Here is an 18,800-nt window from a genome sequence, read left to right as displayed (position 1 = left end):
AAAAGAGGTTAATAAGGTAAAATGCAACCACACTGAAAAATGAGTGTAATTATCGAAGAGGTCAAAGAAAAAACATTAATAATTGGCTGGTGCAGAGACAATGAAATGCAGTGATAAGCACAATATCAGCAAAAGTGCAACTTGTCATTGGTTAAACACTGCTTCCCCTCCCCTTTGTTTGCCTCCTCTAGTCTCAAGTTTTCCTTTCTATTCTGCCTAATCCACTTTTTTCCACAATTTAATACCAAAAACAAAGCACTGCCAGTACATAAAACAAAAACAGAAAGTACTTGAAACAATCAGCAGGTCAGTCAGCATCTCTAGAGAAAACAGATAAGTTAATGTTTGGGATATACAGCTGATATCAGATGCAGATTGACTTGCTGAGTGTTTCCTGCACTTTCCAATCCTGTTGGTTTTTTAAAAAAAAACAGCTTGTTGTATTAATTTATGTGGTATATATATTTTTTAAATCTCGCATACTTTGAACCTAGCTTGAGTGGAGTTTGTACCCATATAAAGCTAATTACTCATGTGTATTTCTTCGATGCATTTGACCATACCATTAATCACCCTTCACTTTTCATCTTGCATTCCACCAGCATTCTACATCTCCATTACAAAGTATACAGTAACTGGGTGTTGATCCAAGCCACATAGTTCAATCCAGACTTCACAGTTCACAGCTGGGAATCTTTAAAATGGAGGACTATAGTCTGAACCGAATTTGCAACAGGCTCAAGGGGCTAAGTGGCCTACCTTCCTAGAAGGAAGACCAGCCAAAAAAAAAAGGAAATTCCTTCCCATATTGTTCCTTTTGTGAAAGAGGGACAGAGAGAATGTGCATGCATGGAAGAGAATAATGAGGCAGGAAGTAGCACAAATGCATACTACACTACTGAACTGCTAAAGACTGTAGTTGAAAAACACCTTTTCAGCTTGTGCAATCTAGAAGAAAGAAGAGAAAATAGAAAGCTAAATATTACATAAAAGCAAAAAAGTATAAAATCATGAATAAAAGACATGAACATGCCCAAACTTGCAGTTTGCTGGAAAGGAGTGGTGACAAATTAACAGTTTTTAGTTCCATTCCGCAGAACCACACTTCCTGTTTAACAGTTACACATTAATGGCAGCCTAGATTATCTATCCCACCCACCAAGCTAATGTAAGCAGACTTATAACAAGGAATAAATGGAAGCAAAGAAATGACAGAAGCACATAACAGATATGAAGGTGTTAATAATGATTGGCATACCCACTGATGCTAAACCTAGCTCTAATTATATACACACAAAATATAAATTTAAATAATACACACAAATGTATTAATCACAATATATACATGTATAACATACACACATGCACACCTTTAATCTACGGTGCTGCAACATATAATGTGTCAAATGTATGAAAAGAAAGCCATTCACTTCCTGATGCTTTAACTGACCTTAACAATGTGGCTTCTCCTCAAGGGCAGGAAGCAGAGATTTATGAGCAGCATATAATCAACAGAAACTTCCCACAACTATTAACCTCTAATTAACCTCAGGGTGTGCCTCTTGAAACCATTAGCCCACAGGAATTACCTGAGCAGTGGCATTAAAGGACTAGCCGGGTTAAACAGTGTTCTCTCATTCACGAATCATAACTAAGTGTCAGATTATGTGGGCAGTGCCATGGTAGGTGAGGCAGTTACTAAATGTTATGGCACTTCTCGAAGATAAGCTCTCTCTAACCATAGCTTTGCATGAGCACATTCTTCAGGAACCAAAATTATCCATGTTTATTCTCAGTTATCATAGGATTTTTTTTTAAAGATTACTTATTTATAATGTTTATTGTCCCATTTTGTCAAGAAAAATCTGTGAAAATGTTCACAACCAATTTACTTTGATGGCAGCTTCAGCTGGCATTAGTGTTGAATATGTTATCGTAATCTTCTATTGTTGCAGAGAATAGGGTCACCCCACGTTAGAATAATTCCAAACGATTCATTATTGAAACTTTGCAATCATGTCAGCAACATACTACTCAGCCTCTGCATAAACATCGACTTTCTATTTTAGATGACTTGCAGCTCATGTCAAACAGACTTCCTCACTGCTGGCAAACTTGGAAGGCCAAACCATATTTACAGATTCCAGTAAATTACTGCAGTTTATTTAGATGAGAAAAAAAGTCTCAACTTTGCTTACGTCTTAACATATAAACACTACAACTTGAGGCTTTAGCTGTAGATGTGCAAAAATGTAGTGGTCAGTTAGATGAACAAATCCAAAAAACCCAAATGTTCAGAAAATAGATCTATTGATAGCACATTGGGTGGATGCACTACATGATATGGTACTAAAATAAAAGACAGAGAAAACACATGGTTGATCCAAGCTAGATTATCTGATTTAGGGTGTAACGAGGCACTATACCTCAAAAACCTTATGCTACCTTCCAATTCCAAGAGTCATTTGCTGCAAGTGTACTTTGCAGATATTGGGTTATGTCAACTATTATGTCCTTCATGTTTAAATACTCCAACAAGTGTTTGCTTGTTTAGGTTCAAAACTTTTTTTTTAAAAAGAAACACTCAGGTGAAACAGTGGAGGACACATCAAGAGAGCACAGAACATGCATACACCTGGTGTCTATTAAGCTTGCTCTTTTCTCTCCCTATATTAGCTATCACCTTCAAGTTAGGAGAGAAAAATAAAGAGTTATAAAAAGTGAAAGAAACAGCTACATTATCAGTAAATAGCATGATACATGGTACATCATTGTGCACTTTAGGACATAAACATGGGATCTGTTTATTGTAAAACAAATATTTTATTCAGTTTTCAGCACTTAAAAGGGCCCTGCACAGAATGCACCACAAAGCCATTAATCTGATAGTTTACATACACTTCAAAATGAAATGGAACAGTAACTGGGGCGGGGCAGAAATGGGGAGGGATAGGAGTGAAAAGAGGACGAAGTTAAATGGATTTTAACTGAGTGGCTTCTAGTGCATCTGTTCTATCTTGACTTAACTATAAAATGTCAACTGCTGTAGTTCAAGCAGATCAATTAAATCTAATTTTACGTTCCTCTGCACCATAATGCTAATTGAAATCAAATTGTTGCTTCAATATCGATCACCAGTTTTTGGTATAGATTTAACACCAGCAGCAGCCTGGGAAAGGATACATCCACGGATCTTACTGAGGTCACACAGCACCCAAAATTGAAGCTTAAATTGTCAGCTGTGGCTCAGGGCTAAAACTCTCACCTTTGACTCAGAAGGTCATGGGTTCAAGGTTGAAACTTGAGCATAAAAATCAAGGCTGACAGTCCAGTGTAGTAATGAGAGTGTGCTGTGCTGTTGAAGGTGCTACCTGTCGATGAGACGTTAAACAGAGACTCTACTGCCCAGCTCAGAAGGCAGGCAAGGTTCCACGGCACTATTTTGAAGAAAAGCAGTGGAGTTCTCTCCAGTGGCCTGGCTAATAACCAGCACCACTAAAACAGGCTAGTCATTACCACATTGCTTTATCAGGAACCTTCTTGTGCACTAATTGGATGCCATGTTTCCTAAATTGCAACTTTATTGGTTGCAAAGGGGTTTGAGACACTGAGTTCGTGAAGAGCTCTAAATGCAAGACTTTCATTGAGGAACTTGAGAAAATCTCTACCAACTTACAGCAACAGTTAGCACATCCCTGCCATCCAAGCAGTTATTAAAGCACTTTTCATTATTAAGCAAGTCCAAACTTACAAACACCACACATGTCAACAGAAAAGCATGTTGACATCTTGCCTAATGTGACACAGGAAGCCATGATTCACAGCAATGTTCAGTAAGTTATGACAACTAAATACAAACAAAATTAATTGTAGTGAGGTCAACTTTACTGTAGAATCTTCTAGAAACACCAAAGTAGGGAAAACTACTGCCTCCAGTATAACGCCCCCTTCAATGCTAACTTAACTGGAACATCATTGCATTAACTGAATATTATCAATATGTTGAAATATGTAAGTGTTTCAAGTTGAGTGAAACACAAGTGGCTGTGCGGCTTCTCGAGCCAATGTTGTAGAGAGTCATAGAATCACATTGGGACAGAAGGAGGCCATTTGGCCCTTTGAGTCAATGCCAACTCTCTATAGAGCAATCCAAATCAGACCCATTCCCCCCCACTATCCCTGTAGCCCTACAAGTTTAATTTCCCCTACACAAAACATTGCATAGTGTTACATACATAACATAATCGGTTAAAAAAAGAAACAAAATTAAACCTACCTGTATTACTTCTTTTCTTAAGTTAATGGTACGGAACCAATCGCTTAGTCGGGGGTAGCTCTCCAGTTCAGATGTTCGCTCACTGGGTGTTACCTTATGCTTGCATTGTAACTGCTTACTAATATATTTGACAATTTTCACCTGATAAATGAAAAATAAACTAGGATTAGTTAATATAAACCACTAAATAAAATAACAACTAAAAAATACTGAACACTCAATAAACAAGTCCAAAATATATGCCTACGAAACAAAAATTTGAACACTGGGTATGACAACTAAATAGAATGAGCTACATACAGATGCTACTTAATTTAAAGTCTTTTCTGAACAACGTTAAAAATGTAACTTTTTGGACCAAAGATGCTACTATAATTCTCCAAGGAATTAAGTTTTGAATTTCCTAAAGAAGTATCAATGGTGGAAGGTTGGCTTAGAACAATTATTTTTCAATTCCACAGCTGGTATCATTTTAATCTTTTGTTTCTGCTGCTAGTGGAATCAAGTTTGGTCGTTTCAGTCCAGCTCCGACTGGGTACAAGTCCATACTAGCAAAACTGCTTGCAAGTCAATACCAATTATCAAACAATCACAGTCATAGAAATCACAAAGATTGACCATTGGCAAAGAGATGTGTCACTGTGAAACAATCACAGTCATAGTAATCACAAAGACTGACCATTGGCAAAGAGAAACAAAAACAGAATTACCTGGAAAAACTCAGCAGGTCTGGCAGCATCGGCGGAGAAGAAAAGAGTTGACGTTTCGAGTCCTCATGACCCTTCAACAGAACTGTTGAACAAGCAGTTCTGATGAACTGCAAGGACTCGAAACGTCAACTCTTTTCTTCTCCGCCGATGCTGCCAAACCTGCTGAGTTTTTCCAGGTAATTCTGTTTTTGTTTTGGATTTCCAGCATCTGCAGTTTTTTTGTTTTTATTATTGGCAAAGAGATGTGTCACTATGAAACAATACTAAGCACCCCTCTGAAGTTAAGGATGAAAAAACTGGTGCTGGGGCAAAGCAGCAGAAGTTTAAGTCTGCATGCTGTTCAAGGTGTAGCTGAGTTGACAATGTTTGAAGGCATCGGATTCCAAAACATGATAAAAGAAGGGTTCAGCAATAATCACCTTTCTCTTAATGGGCAGATGGAACTTAATGGGCATATAGTAACAAAAGCCTGAATTTTGAAGTAAAAGCAACTGTGAGGCTAACAGTGTTCAATAGTGTTACAGGAATAAACCAGACAGCAACTTCTGGTGTCCACACATGTGCAGTCAAACATGAAGTCAGGAAGTTGCTGTCCAAGTTGCCCTGCTGCTCCAGAAGCTTCAATCCAAGAGTAACAATAAAGCGTGAAACTAGGCATTCAAATTATGGAAGGGCATAAATTTGTGGTACCTGCCCACAAGATAATCACTTAAAACGCCAGAAAAAGTTAGGGTTTATTCATTCAATATTTAAGAAGCATGATAAGTCTAAATCATTACTATAAAACCTCTTTGGCACAGGACATTTATCTTTAAAGATGCGGAGTTTCATTCCTTCAAATTTTAATTAGTGTTCAAGATTTTGAAAAGTTAAACTTTGCTTTCACTCTTTTTTCCTGTCTTTTAACTCTCCTAATCCCATCTTTCTTTCCCTCTATTTGCTTTCTATACATTATTTATCATTGAGCTAAACGTTTAAACTTGTACTTCTCAGTTTAGGCTCTGTGTATTCAGTAAGGATTCTTTGAACTAATTGGTTAAGGGACACACCATAACAGGCCCTGTTCAGACAGGTCCAAGATTTCCTGCAGAGGGCAGTGTATTGTTTTGCCTCTCTAATAACCACAAGTTTTGCAGAAGTCCATAGAAAGTCACAGACAAGTGTAAATGCAATGAATATCTCGTATGATTTGTTTACCACTAACCATAAAATCTAGACTATAACTACTGCATCCAGTCATTCATTATACATTGTCAGTATTACTGAATATTGAAAACAAATAGCACTGTAAACAGCTTTTAGCTAATGTATTTAGTGTCTTAAATAGATTGCAAATAAGTGTTTTTTTAAAATCTGTGAAACTAAAATTGCAGATAGGAAATGTCTTAGTTTTTGTAATAACTAATTTAGTTGCACAATAAAATAAGATTGTCCATTGTCCATTCTGTTGCGCTGCATAATGATTCATTAGACACCATAAATTATATATTCATTAATGCAAAATACTGCAAGGTTTTAATTAATGTTCAAGATTTATTGACAGATTTACTGACAGATGCCATCTGTGGCCAGCTACTAGAAGTTGCAAAAGGGCAGCATGAAACAACTAACCTGCACAACACCATGGATCAGATCAGAAAATCATCCTTTGAGGAATGACCTACCACACCGCTTATGCCCTGTGCGTAACCTCACAGCTTGCCAACATAACATTACTCAAAAACTTGGATATTAAAATTTTACAGTTTATGAAGTAACCAAATCTTGGTTTAAGAATTCAAATACATAACAGGCTTTATTGTACTCTCTCTACTTAATACTTTCACTTAAATCATTGGCTAAACCACAAGGCCTTTAAAAATAAATCAGGTTAGTATTTTTAGAAAATGCCACAGAACTTGCCACAAAGCAAGATGACTACTTGAATTGTAGGTGTTTTATCCATGTCTACTGCACAGTGTAAAAGTTTCAACCTTTTAAGCTTTATTCGAACTTGCCATAAAAACGACTGCCATTTATACCTGGCTTTTCACAATGTCCAGTACTTTACAGCCAATTAAGCACTTTTTGAAGTGTAGTCACTGCTGTAATATAAGAACTATAGAAAGGTAAACATAGAGGTCCCTTTTTTAATTCTCTTGGAGCATCAATATGTAGGATTAAGATATCTACCATTGCAAGAGCCATTTATTCTGCAGGGTTGAAGTATATGAAATTAAAATCCAAATGAAGAAACACACATCTTGGTTCACCTGTCTGCTGTAGTATCACTTCAATATTGTGCCACAATAATAGGGCCTGGGCTTACAATTTGTCATTTAAGTTCCCAACCTCATGCCATCAGAGGAGAAGCAAGGTAATTTAATATAAAAGAGGGTGATGACAATTGAGGGCAAAATTGACTTTCACACTTTCTAATATCCAGTTACTGAGGCTTTAATTAATTTGTCTGCTGTCCTGCCCAGTGAATGGTTTATGATACCAGAAATTATAAAATCGTGCAAAGCTTGAGCTGCTGTATTTTGTTTTTCTAATAGCTAAATGCTGAAGTGTGAACATTGACTTTTAAACAGCTACTTTGGCAGCCTTCCGGCTCGTGAGACAATGGCTTGCACTGTAGTGGTCAAGTCTGCGTTAAGTATCGAGTGGTGTGGCTTAGGAGCCCTTTTTGTTTGCTGTGGAGATGAGAGTGGGTTGAGAAGGCATAGGATGAAAAGGTGCAGGATTTGCTGGCCTCCATTTTCTCTGGGCCCCCTTCTCGGCCGGCTGAGCTTTCCATTTCTCCTCACTTCTTCCAATGCCCCTCTGAACAGTCAACCTCCAGAGGTCACAGTCATCAGCGACAATTTCCCCGTTGTCTGCATAAGTGTCCACCATCATCTTACCTTGCTTGCAAGTGGTCTTGTAGTGGAGGTGTGGACATCCAGCAGGTCATTACTTAGTGGTCAATTCACTGTGCAGAAGGTCTTGGGTATACGGCTGTCATTCATCTGATGAATCTGGTTGAGCAATGAGTACATGCTAATGGAATTAGCATGCTCCAGGGCCTCTGAATAGGTAAGAGAACAAAGGTGGAAACTGTTCAGCCTTTTCTCCTGCCTAGCATATGTTGCCCAGGTCTCCCTACTCTGCACTGAGGACACAGGCTTGGTAGACTTCTGTGCTCTGGGTCAAGCTGTTGTTGTTCCACACACTTGCTCAGTTTAGACATAACAACTGCAGCTTTTGCAAAGTATGTGTTAATTTCGACAACATGAGAGACTTTCTCACGCCTGTAAAGAGCTTGGTTTGACTGTCTGCATCAGAAAGACAAATCATGGACCAGGGTGTTGCCATACCACCATTTATCAGCGCTGACAATGCCACTGATGGTTGTTGATAGCTTCACATATCTAGGTTCCACAATCACCAGCAAACTGACATGTTGAAATCAACATGCACAACAAGAACACTTGTGCTCCAGTTCCTCAGGGTAGTGTCCTAGGCTCAGCCATCTTCAGCTGCTTCATCAATGATCTTCCTTCCGTTATAATGTCAGAAGTGGGGATGTTCGCTGATTATTACACCATGTTCACCACCATTCATGACTCCTCAGATACTGAAGCGGTTCATGTCCAAATGCAGCAAGACCTGGACAATATCCAGACTTGGGCTGACAAGTGGCAAGTAACATCCACGCCATGCAAGTGACACGCAATGAACATCTTCAACAAGAGAGAATCTAACCATCGGCCTCTTGATGTTCAATGGCATTACCATCACTGAATCCCTCACTATCAACATCCTGGGGGTTACCATTGACCAGCAACAGAACTAGACCAGCCATATAAATACTGTGGCGACAAGAGCAAGTCATAGGTTAGGAATCCTGCGATGAGTAACACCTCCTGACTTCCCAAAGCCTGTCCACCATCTACAACGCACAAGTCAGGAGTGTGATGGAATACTCTCCACTTGCCTGGATGAGTGCAGCTCCCACAACACTCAAGAAGCTTGACACTGTCCAGGACAAAGCAACCTGCTTGACTGACACCACATCTGCAAACATTCACTCCCTCCAACACTGACGCACAGTTGCAGCAGTGTGTACCATCTACAAGAAGCACTGCAGGAATTCACCAAGGCTCCTTAGACAGCACCTTCCAAACCCACGACCACTACCATCTGGAAGGATAAGGGCAGCAGATACATGGGAACACCACCACCTGGAAATTTCCCTCCCAAGTTACTCACCATCCTGACCTGGAAACGTATTACCATTCCTCACTTTCGCTGGGTCAAAATCCTGGAACTCCCTTCCTAACATCACTGCGGGTGTACCTACACCACATGGACTGCAGAGGGGTCAAGAAGGCAGCTCACTACCACCTACTCAAGGGCAACTAAGGATGTGCAATAAATGCTGACCCAACCAGCAAAGTGAATTTTAAAAATATTTAAACAGCAATCTCTAGGATTGAAAATGAACAATTATAATCAGTGTAGTACATAAAAGAGGAACATTGGGAGTATTTGAGCATTGCTGAAAAACAGACATGCTTTTTGTCTTGCACTCATCAGGATAGCTCGCAAGAAGTTACCAAAATGTAAGGGAGAAAACAACAATTTATACTGCATGAAAAGAGTGTGCTAATTGTTGGCAAGTGGGCTCTGATTGGTGGGGGCATTGCCATGAAGAACGCAGCATAGAACAGTTAACTGCCCAGATTTGTTCAAATTCAAACTGGACATGTCGACTTTGATCGGTCATTGCATTGCCCCTGGGGAATGAACCAGGGAATGACTGACTGTTCCTCAAGCTTCTGTTTAGTTGAAAAGGGCACAACGTGTGGTTATGTTCCTTCTGTCTGCAAAGGATAGGGCCCACGTGTGAATATACGTGGCTTCTAGCACTATGAGCCCGACGGGCAATCTTAACTTGGTTTTCAGTGTAACTCTTGACACAATCAGGATCGTTTAGTAGCTGTTGTCCAATTGCGGAATCACATCTAATGTTGGACACTATGTTTTGAGTTTTGCAAGCACAGGCTGGTTAGGTACAGTCAGTACTTAGCCTGTTGGGAGCAGCCGAGGGGAATGTGCCGTTTGATACCATTCGCCACTCGTTGGGAAGTACAACTTATATACCTGGCATCAAACTGGCACTCAAATTCATATACCACATTGGTCATTTGTCTGATAGGCAGAACATTTTTTGGCTTGATGGCAGTATCCTATTAATGAAGAGTATCACTCACATTGCTACTGCATAATAACAGCGTGCAACAGCTAGATGACAAGCTTAGATGACATGTCTCTTCTTTCAGCAATATTGGAGAATTCTTTGTACGCAGGTGATGTAACTGTCCCACATGGAAGGTATCAAACAAGCTTTCAATTTAAAAGATCAGGTAAATGTTTTATGCTATTTTATAAGTTTTGGTATCCTACATTCCAATTGTATGTATTAACTATACTCACATGAAAAACAAGTTATATACTGTTGCAAAGATCCATAGCATTAAATGATTCAAACAAATTTAAGGCTGCAAGTGGCCAACTCTGGAAAGGCAGGGTGAGCAAAGAAATGAAAATGGGCCAGAGGTTCCATGCCTGCTCCCTCATCCACTAAGCACATGAATTGTTGTAAGATATACAGAAGAACATCAGCCACAGCCGTCACGCACTCTGGTTCATTTGCTAACTCCGCATACTCTTGCGATGTGTTTTATGTTGTTATGTAACCATCTTTGTAGCATCTTGATACTGTCGAGGCTCTTATTTGAATAGTAGCTATTTAAGCAAGTTAGCAGAGGGATTCCCATTGAACATTTTTCAAATATAAAATCACTGTCATGTGAAAAGGAAAAGAATTAAAAAAATATTGTCATTGTCAATTTACAAGGGAGGAAAAAATTGGGTGGAACAATAGCTTTGGGCTTGATTAATTTCAGGGGTCAGGTAAATATATTATCTTCTGAAGCCTAAAAGAAGAATTTTAGTTATTGACCCTCCTCCCAAAGAAAAAAATAAACGAGAGTGAAATACTTTAACAAGTCAGAATTGTTTTGATCATTGAGATTTATATTATACAGATAAAGAAAAATATTGAAATAATGCTTTGTGCAATGTTACTATGATGACAGCCTATGATTCATCTCTAATTTAATGCAGGTTGTGGATTCTCATATGACCGAACAATCTGATTTACGTGGAGCATGTTTTCCAATGCACAAAGGCATAAGATGATTGGGCTCTCTTTTCTTGACTAGCTAGACTGATCTTGCTTCAAACTTTATGAATCTTATACCACATTTCCTGTCAGAGGCATCATGCTCTCATATGTCAATTCAGATGCCATGATTTCCTATTAAATTGATTTTTACGCAATTCTCATATCTTTGAAACTGACAATCACGTAGGATTTTATCAAGCTTCAGTTCACCATAAGATATTTTCTTGGCTAGTCTAGTATCATGTATTCAACCAAGTTGCCAACCCACCTTAGTTGTGCCTTTACAATCATTGCCTCCATGCTTGTGTAAATGTCAAATTTTCATTATCATTCCAAGGTAAACTAGGTGGAAGTGAATTGAAATTTTTCGATTTCTTAAGTGGCAACTGTAACTGACCTAGCTGTCACACACATACAGCAAGTCTGTTATATGTCTCTCCCTATCATAACTTTGTTCAGGAGAATTAGGAGGCACTCATTTTCATACCAGTGACCAACTCACTAAACATTTTGAATGGTATCAGCCATGGATGAGTGGGTAGCTTTCTTGCCTCTGGATCAGAAATTAGTGGTTTTGAGCCCCATAATTCTGGTTAACGCTCCCGTGTACCAGTGCTGAGGGAGTGCTGCATGGTGGGAGCAGCATTGCTGAGGGAGTGCTGCACTGTCATTGGTGCCATCATTTGGATGAAACAGTAAACCAAGGCCCCATCTACCCTCTTGGATTGAAGTTAAAAGATCTCACAGCAACAATTTTGAAGAAGAGCAGGGGTTCCTGTCTGTCCCTGGGCTAATATTTATCCTTCAGTTAGCATCACTTTCAAGGCAAGATAATCTGTTTTGTTTTTAGTTACCCCCCTCCCCATGACAAGGCTGAAATCAACAACTTGCTAAGTGAGTAATCCCAGGCACAAATCTGTATTTTAATGCTTGGAGGTCAGAGAAGTTTCAGCGAGTATTATTTCACTCGTAATTACAGCACGATAGAACATTAGTAATCTGAGGCTATGACCTGCATAATGTGTTTTTGGGGTGAACATTAAAACAAAGCTGTACGTGTTTTGTGGTTTTACGCCTTGCACTCTATGACCCGAGATATCATGTATTTTGAGGTTTCTATTTAGACACAACTTTTTACTGCAAATAATCCTTATCCCAAAGCTTAACTTAGTCAACAACACTAAATTATGTCTCAAAATGAGATTTCAGCATAGCAGAAACAGGTAGTTCTGTTAATTTTGCAATAATTTGATATGCCACAACTGATGTAATTTTGTTTGGGATTCTGCTGAAAATTGGTTTAGGATTCTTTCATACATTTTCCTAGTAAGTCCTATGAAATCATGAGAAGTATTTAAATCAATTAAATGAAAGAGCTGCAGCTATGAACAAAAATAAATAATCAAGCCCCAAATTCTAGCATTTGGTTACCAATATACTTTTTTAAAAAAAATCAATTTTTTAGCTTAAATTGAGTGCTTTAAACCAATAATCAGCAACAAACAATTTGGCCAACTCCAGGCAGCTTATTTTACAAGCTGTTATTTTTAGTATCAGGTACCCTGAGTTTCAGACAGTCTTGACTGGGGAACTTTCCATTCTAGTCCCCTGGGCATACAGATGGTAGATAGTATTATCTGTTGTAGCAAGAAAACGAGTGCCACTCTTTTTTTAAAAAATCCCCCAAAAGCCACGTCAACAGAGGTGTTGGAAATACATTTAAATAGCGGTACAAATCTGACTGTAAAAGATAGGAAATGCAAATTGAAAGCCTGTTAAAAAGAATTATTCCAAGTTATATTTTGTGAGACATTTAAAATGAAAACTAAAATATTCAGGAAACAAATCTTTGTACAGGCTAGTTTAAATAATATATAATCAGGCCACCTGATCAAGGAACTAAAGCAGATGAATAGCTACATCATTTAATTAGCGAATAACTTCCTTTAAACCTCTGAAAACTACCTTCCACATGATTTCATAATAATGTCTTCATTCTTCAACCCAGTCCACCCAGGAATGTGTCCATTCTCAGTTAAAACTCAGTCTCAAAACCTCAGACAGACAGTCTGCTTCTACCTCCTTCACAAAATCCACAAACAGGACTGTCCCGGTAGACCCATTGTGTCAGCCTGTTCCTGCCCCACAGAGTTCATTTCTTCCTACATTGACTCTTCTCTTTCTCCTTGTCCAGTCTCTTCCCACCTACATTCATGATTCCTCTGATGCCCTACATCATATCAACAATTTCAAGCTCCCTAACCCGAATCGCCTCCGCTTCACCATGGACATCCAATCCCTCTACACCTCCATCCCCACCAGGAAGTCTGAGGGCTCTCCGCTTCTTCTTGAACAGAGGCTGAAATAATCACATCGACCAGCACTCTCCTGCCTGACTGAACTTGTTCTCTCACTGAGCAATTTCCCCTTAAACTTGTCTCACTTCCTCCAAATAAAAGGTGTGACCAAGAGTGCCCACATGGATCTCAGTTATTCCTGTCTCTTTATGGGGTATGTAGAACATTCCTTGTTCCAGTCCTACTCAGAGCCCCTCCCACAACTCTTTCTCCAGTACATCGATGACTGTATCAGTGTCACTTCATGCTCTCATCTGGACCTGGAAAAACCTATCAATTTTGCTTCCAATTTCCACTCTTCTATCACCTTCACATGGTCCATCTCCAACACTTCCCTTCCCTTCCTTGACTTCTCTGTCTCTGTTGCTGGTGATAGACTGTCCACCAATATTCATTATAAGCCCACCAACTCCCATAGCTACCTCCACTACAGCTCCTTACACCCTGCTTGCTGTAAGAACTCCATCCCACTCTCTCAGCTCCTTCGCCTCCGTTGCATCTGTTCTGATGATACGACCTTCCAAAACAGCACTTCTGACATGTCTTACTTCTTCCTTAACCAAGGTTTCCCCCGGCATACTGATTGACAGGGCCCTGAACCGTGTCCAACCCATCCCCCACACCTCTGCCCTCACCCCTTTCCCTCCCTCCCAGAACCATGATGGGGTCCCCCTTGTCCTCACTTTTCACCCCACCAGCTCCATTTCTACCTACTCAGCATGATGATGCCACCACCAAACACATTTTCCCCTCACCCTTACCCCCCCATCACCATTCCGTAGAGACCATTCCCTCAGTGACATCCTGGTCCACTCCTCCATCACCCCCAACACCTCAACCCCTTCCCATGGCACTGTCCCATGCAACTGCAGAAGGTGCAACATCTGCCCCTTTACCTCTTCCCTCCTCATCATCCAAGGGCCCAAACACTCCTTTCAAGTGAAGCAGTGCTTCACTTGCACCTCCTTCAATTTGATCTAATGCATTCGCTGCTCTCAATGCAGTCTCCTCTACATTGGGGAGACCAAACGCAGACTGGCTGACCGCTTTGCAGAACACCTTCAGTCTGTCTGAAAGCATGACCCAAATCTCCCTGCTGCTTGCCATTTCAACATACCATCCTGCTCTCATGTCCATCCTTGGCCTGCTGCAATGTTCCAGTGAAGCTCAACACAAACTGGAGGAACAGCACCTCATCTTCCGATTAGGCACTTTACAACCTTCCGGACTTACCAGCGAGTTCAACAACTTCAGACTATGAACTCTCTCCTCCACTTTCACCCCTTTTTTAAATTTTTTAAAAATGTATTTACTTATGTTCATTCATTTAATGTTTTATCCTTTTTTTTTAAACCTACTTTTTTCCCTACCACCACCACCCCAACAAAAGGGCCATCTGTCACTTTTCTATGTTGTTCTTTCAGAGCACTGACCCTTGTTCTGCTATTAACACATTCTGCTTTCTTACCTTTATGCCACTATCAGCACCTTCTTTAGCCTTCACCACTACCATTATCATCCCCTTTGTCTTATGCCCATGACACACATCTTTGTCGATCACTCCTTAGCTCCCACCTTTCACTGACCTTCTATCCTGCTTTACCTGCTCCACTTCCTCCCTTAAACAGTATAAATTCCATCAAATTTCTACTTCTCTAACTCTGAAGAAGAGTTGTGCTGACTTGAAATGTTAACTCTGTTTCTCTCTCTCCACAGATGCTGTCAAACCTGAGTTTTTCCAGCTTTTTCTATTTCTATTTCATATTTCCAGCATCCATAGTATTTTGCTTTTATCTTGGAGAAGGATTGGATTGGAGGGGGGGGGGGCAGTGTGGGGGACGGGAGGAGGGCGAGGTGCAGGAAGAAGACACAATCTAAGGTTAGATTTGGGTGACCAGACATTCCTCTTTTGCTAGGACTGTCCTGGTTTCTCATTAAATATCTGTGACCCAACCATTTCCTCAAAATGGTTCAAATGCCCCAGTTTTCAGCTTTCCCATTTATTCTGCAGAAGCAGAATAAGTTTGAATTGAATATGGTTTGCATTTGCACCCTAAATTTGCTGCTTTGGCCCACAGCGCAAAATTGCATTTCTGGATAACACTTTTTTTTCAATTCATTCATGGGATGTGGGCTTCGCTGGCTGGGCCAACATTTATTGCCCATCCCTATTTGCCTTGAGAAGGTGAGGCGGGCAAGAAGTGGCTGACAGGAAGTGGGGGGGGATCACCTGTCCAAGTTGTTTACACCACACAGCGTGGTTTCCTCGGGACTTGGTAGAGATTCAGCTTTGAAAATATGTAAAGGCACCAATTTATGGTCACTTCACTTGTTTCAGGTAGCACAATATTAACAGTGGAGAAATTGCTGCACCTGAGGAGCCACAAAGCAAAATCTGTCCGCACTGTGAGGGAGCATTACCTCGGTGTCCCAGGTTTTCACTTTTGAAAATACGGCCACCCTAGCTTAGACAAAAAGCTCACTTTCTTCATCAATTGCTTCTTGTGCTAAGCAAGTAATGAGCTGCAATAATAAAAACAAAAAAACTGCGGATGCTGGAAATCCAAAACAAAAACAGAATTACCTGGAAAAACTCAGCAGGTCTGGCAGCATCGGCGGAGAAGAAAAGAGTTGACGTTTCGAGTCCTCATGACCCTTCGACAGAACTTGAGTTCGAGTCCAGGAAAGAGCTGAAATATAAGCTGGTTTAAGGTGTGTGTGTGGGGGGCGGAGAGATAGAGAGACAGAGAGGTGGAGGGGGTTGGTGTGGTTGTAGGGACAAACAAGCATTGATAGAAGCAGATCATCAAAAGATGTCAACGACAATAGTACAATAGAACACATAGGTGTTAAAGTTAAAGTTGGTGATATTATCTAAACGAATGTGCTAATTAAGAATGGATGGTAGGGCACTCAAGGTATGCTCTAGTGGGTTTTTTTTTATATAATGGAAATAGGTGGGAAAAGGAAAATCTTTATAATTTATTGGAAAAAAAAGGGGGAAACAGAAAGGGGGTGGGGATGGGGGAGGGAGCTCACGACCTAAAGTTGTTGAATTCAATATTCAGTCCGGAAGGCTGTAAAGTCCCTATTCGGAAGATGAGGTGTTGTTCCTCCAGTTTGCGTTGGGCTTCACTGGAACAATGCAGCAAGCCAAGGACAGACATGTGGGCAAGAGAGCAGGGTGGAGTGTTAAAATGGCAAGTGACAGGGAGGTTTGGGTCATTCTTGTGGACAGACCGCAGGTGTTCTGCAAAGCGGTCACCCAGTTTACGTTTGGTCTCTCCAATGTAGAGGAGACCACATTGGGAGCAACGAATGCAGTACACTAAGTTGGGGGAAATGCAAGTGAAATGCTGCTTCACTTGAAAGGAGTGTTTGGGTCCTTGGACGGTGAGGAGAGAGGAAGTGAAGGGGCAGGTGTTGAATCTTTTGCGTGGGCATGGGGTTGTGCCATAGGAGGGGGTTGAGGAGTAGGGGGTGATGGAGGAGTGGACCAGGGTGTCCCAGAGGGAGCGATCCCTACGGAATGCCGATAAGGGGGGGTGAAGGGAAGATGTGTTTGGTAGTGGCATCATGCTGGAGTTGGCGGAAATGGCGGAGGATGATCCTTTGAATGCGGAGGCTGGTGGGGTGATAAGTGAGGACAAGGGGGACCCTATCATGTTTCTGGGAGGGAGGAGAAGGAGTGAGGGCGGATGCGCGGGAGATGGGCCGGACACGGTTGAGGGCCCTGTCAACGACCGTGGGTGGAAAACCTCGGTTAAGGAAGAAGGAGGACATGTCAGAGGAACTGTTTTTGAATGTAGCATCATCGGAACAGATGCGACGGAGGCGAAGGAACTGAGAGAATGGGATGGAGTCCTTACAGGAAGTGGGGTGTGAGGAGCTGTAGTCGAGATAGCTGTGGGAGTCGGTGGGTTTGTAATGGATATCGGTGGACAGTCTATCACCAGAGATTGAGACAGAGAGGTCAAGGAAGGGAAGGGAAGTGTCAGAGATGGACCACGTGAAAATGATGGAGGGGTGGAGATTGGAAGCAAAATTAATAAATTTTTCCAAGTCCTGACGAGAGCATGAAGCGGCACCGAAATAATCATCGATGTACCGGAGAAAGAGTTGTGGAAGGGGGCAGGAGTAGGACTGCAACAAGGAATGTTCCACATACCCCATAAAGAGACAGGCATAGCTGGGGCCCATGCGGGTACCCATAGCCACACCTTTTATTTGGAGGAAGTGAGAGGAGTTGAAGGAGAAATTGTTCAGCGTGAGAACAAGTTCAGCCAGACGGAGGACAGTAGTGGTGGATGGGGATTGTTCGGGCCTCTGTTCGAGGCAGAAGCTAAGGGCCCTCAGACCATCCTGGTGGGGGATGGAGGTGTAGAGGGATTGGACGTCCATGGTGAAGAGGAAGCAGTAGGGGCCAGGGAACTGGAAATTGTTGATGTGACGTAAGGTGTCAGAGGAATCACGGATGTAGGTGGGAAGGGCCTGGACAAGGGGAGAGAGAAGGGAGTCAAGATAACGAGAAATGAGTTCTGTGGGGCAGGAGCAAGCTGAGACGATCGGTCTACCGGGGCAGTTCTGTTTGTTGATTTTGGGTAGGAGATAGAAGCGGGCCGTCCGAGGTTGGGCGACTATCAGGTTGGAAGCTGTGGGAGGGAGATCCCCAGAGGAGATGAGGTCAGTGACAGTCCTGGAAACAGTGGCTTGATGTTCAGTGGTGGGGTCATGGTCTAGGGAGAGGTAGGAGGAAGTGTCTGCGAGTTGACGCTCAGCCTCCGCGAGGTAGAGGTCAGTGCGTCAGACAACAACAGCACCACCCTTGTCAGCGGGTTTGATGACAATGTCAGGGTTGGACCTGAGAATGGAGTGCAGTAAGTTCAGAGAGAGACAGGTTAGAATGGGTGAGAGGAGCAGAGAAATTGAGACGACTAATGTCGCGCCGACAGTTCTCAATGAAAAGATCGAGAGAAGGTAAGAATCCAGAGGGAGGGGTCCAGGTGGAGGGAGAATATTGGAGATGGGTAAAAGGATCCGTTGAACTGGGAGAGGACTCCTGCCCAAAGAAGTGAGCCCGGAGACGAAGACGGCGGAAGAAGAGTTCAGTATCATGCCGAGCCCGAAATTCATTAGCCACTTCAGTCCTGGTTCCCTGGAGCTTTCTACCTAAATCCTTCAGCCTCACCACTTCTTTCTGCATCTTCATAAATCTGCTCAAAAACGGTCTTTTCAACAAGCAG

The 18,800-nt window shown here is 41.5% G+C and overlaps 1 protein-coding gene across 11 annotated transcripts in view; it reads right to left on the bottom strand.

Moving 5' to 3' along the window:
- Positions 1–18,800, bottom strand: part of ksr1a (kinase suppressor of ras 1a) — a 197,307-nt gene that overhangs the window by 88,160 nt on the left and 90,347 nt on the right. For all 11 annotated transcript variants that reach the window (XR_005944225.1, XR_005944224.1, XM_041197696.1 and 8 more), the window contains exon 2: positions 4,277–4,417. Coding sequence is in view for 7 of the 11 variants with exons in the window: in XM_041197696.1 (XP_041053630.1) it covers positions 4,277–4,417 (141 nt within the window). In the remaining 4 variants the exon portion in view is untranslated. The remainder of the gene's footprint in view (positions 1–4,276; positions 4,418–18,800) is intronic.

The sequence above is a fragment of the Carcharodon carcharias genome, chromosome 10 (assembly GCF_017639515.1).
Source record: "Carcharodon carcharias isolate sCarCar2 chromosome 10, sCarCar2.pri, whole genome shotgun sequence".
Lineage (NCBI taxonomy): Eukaryota > Metazoa > Chordata > Chondrichthyes > Lamniformes > Lamnidae > Carcharodon > Carcharodon carcharias.
This window is presented reverse-complemented; position numbering and strand designations above follow the sequence as displayed.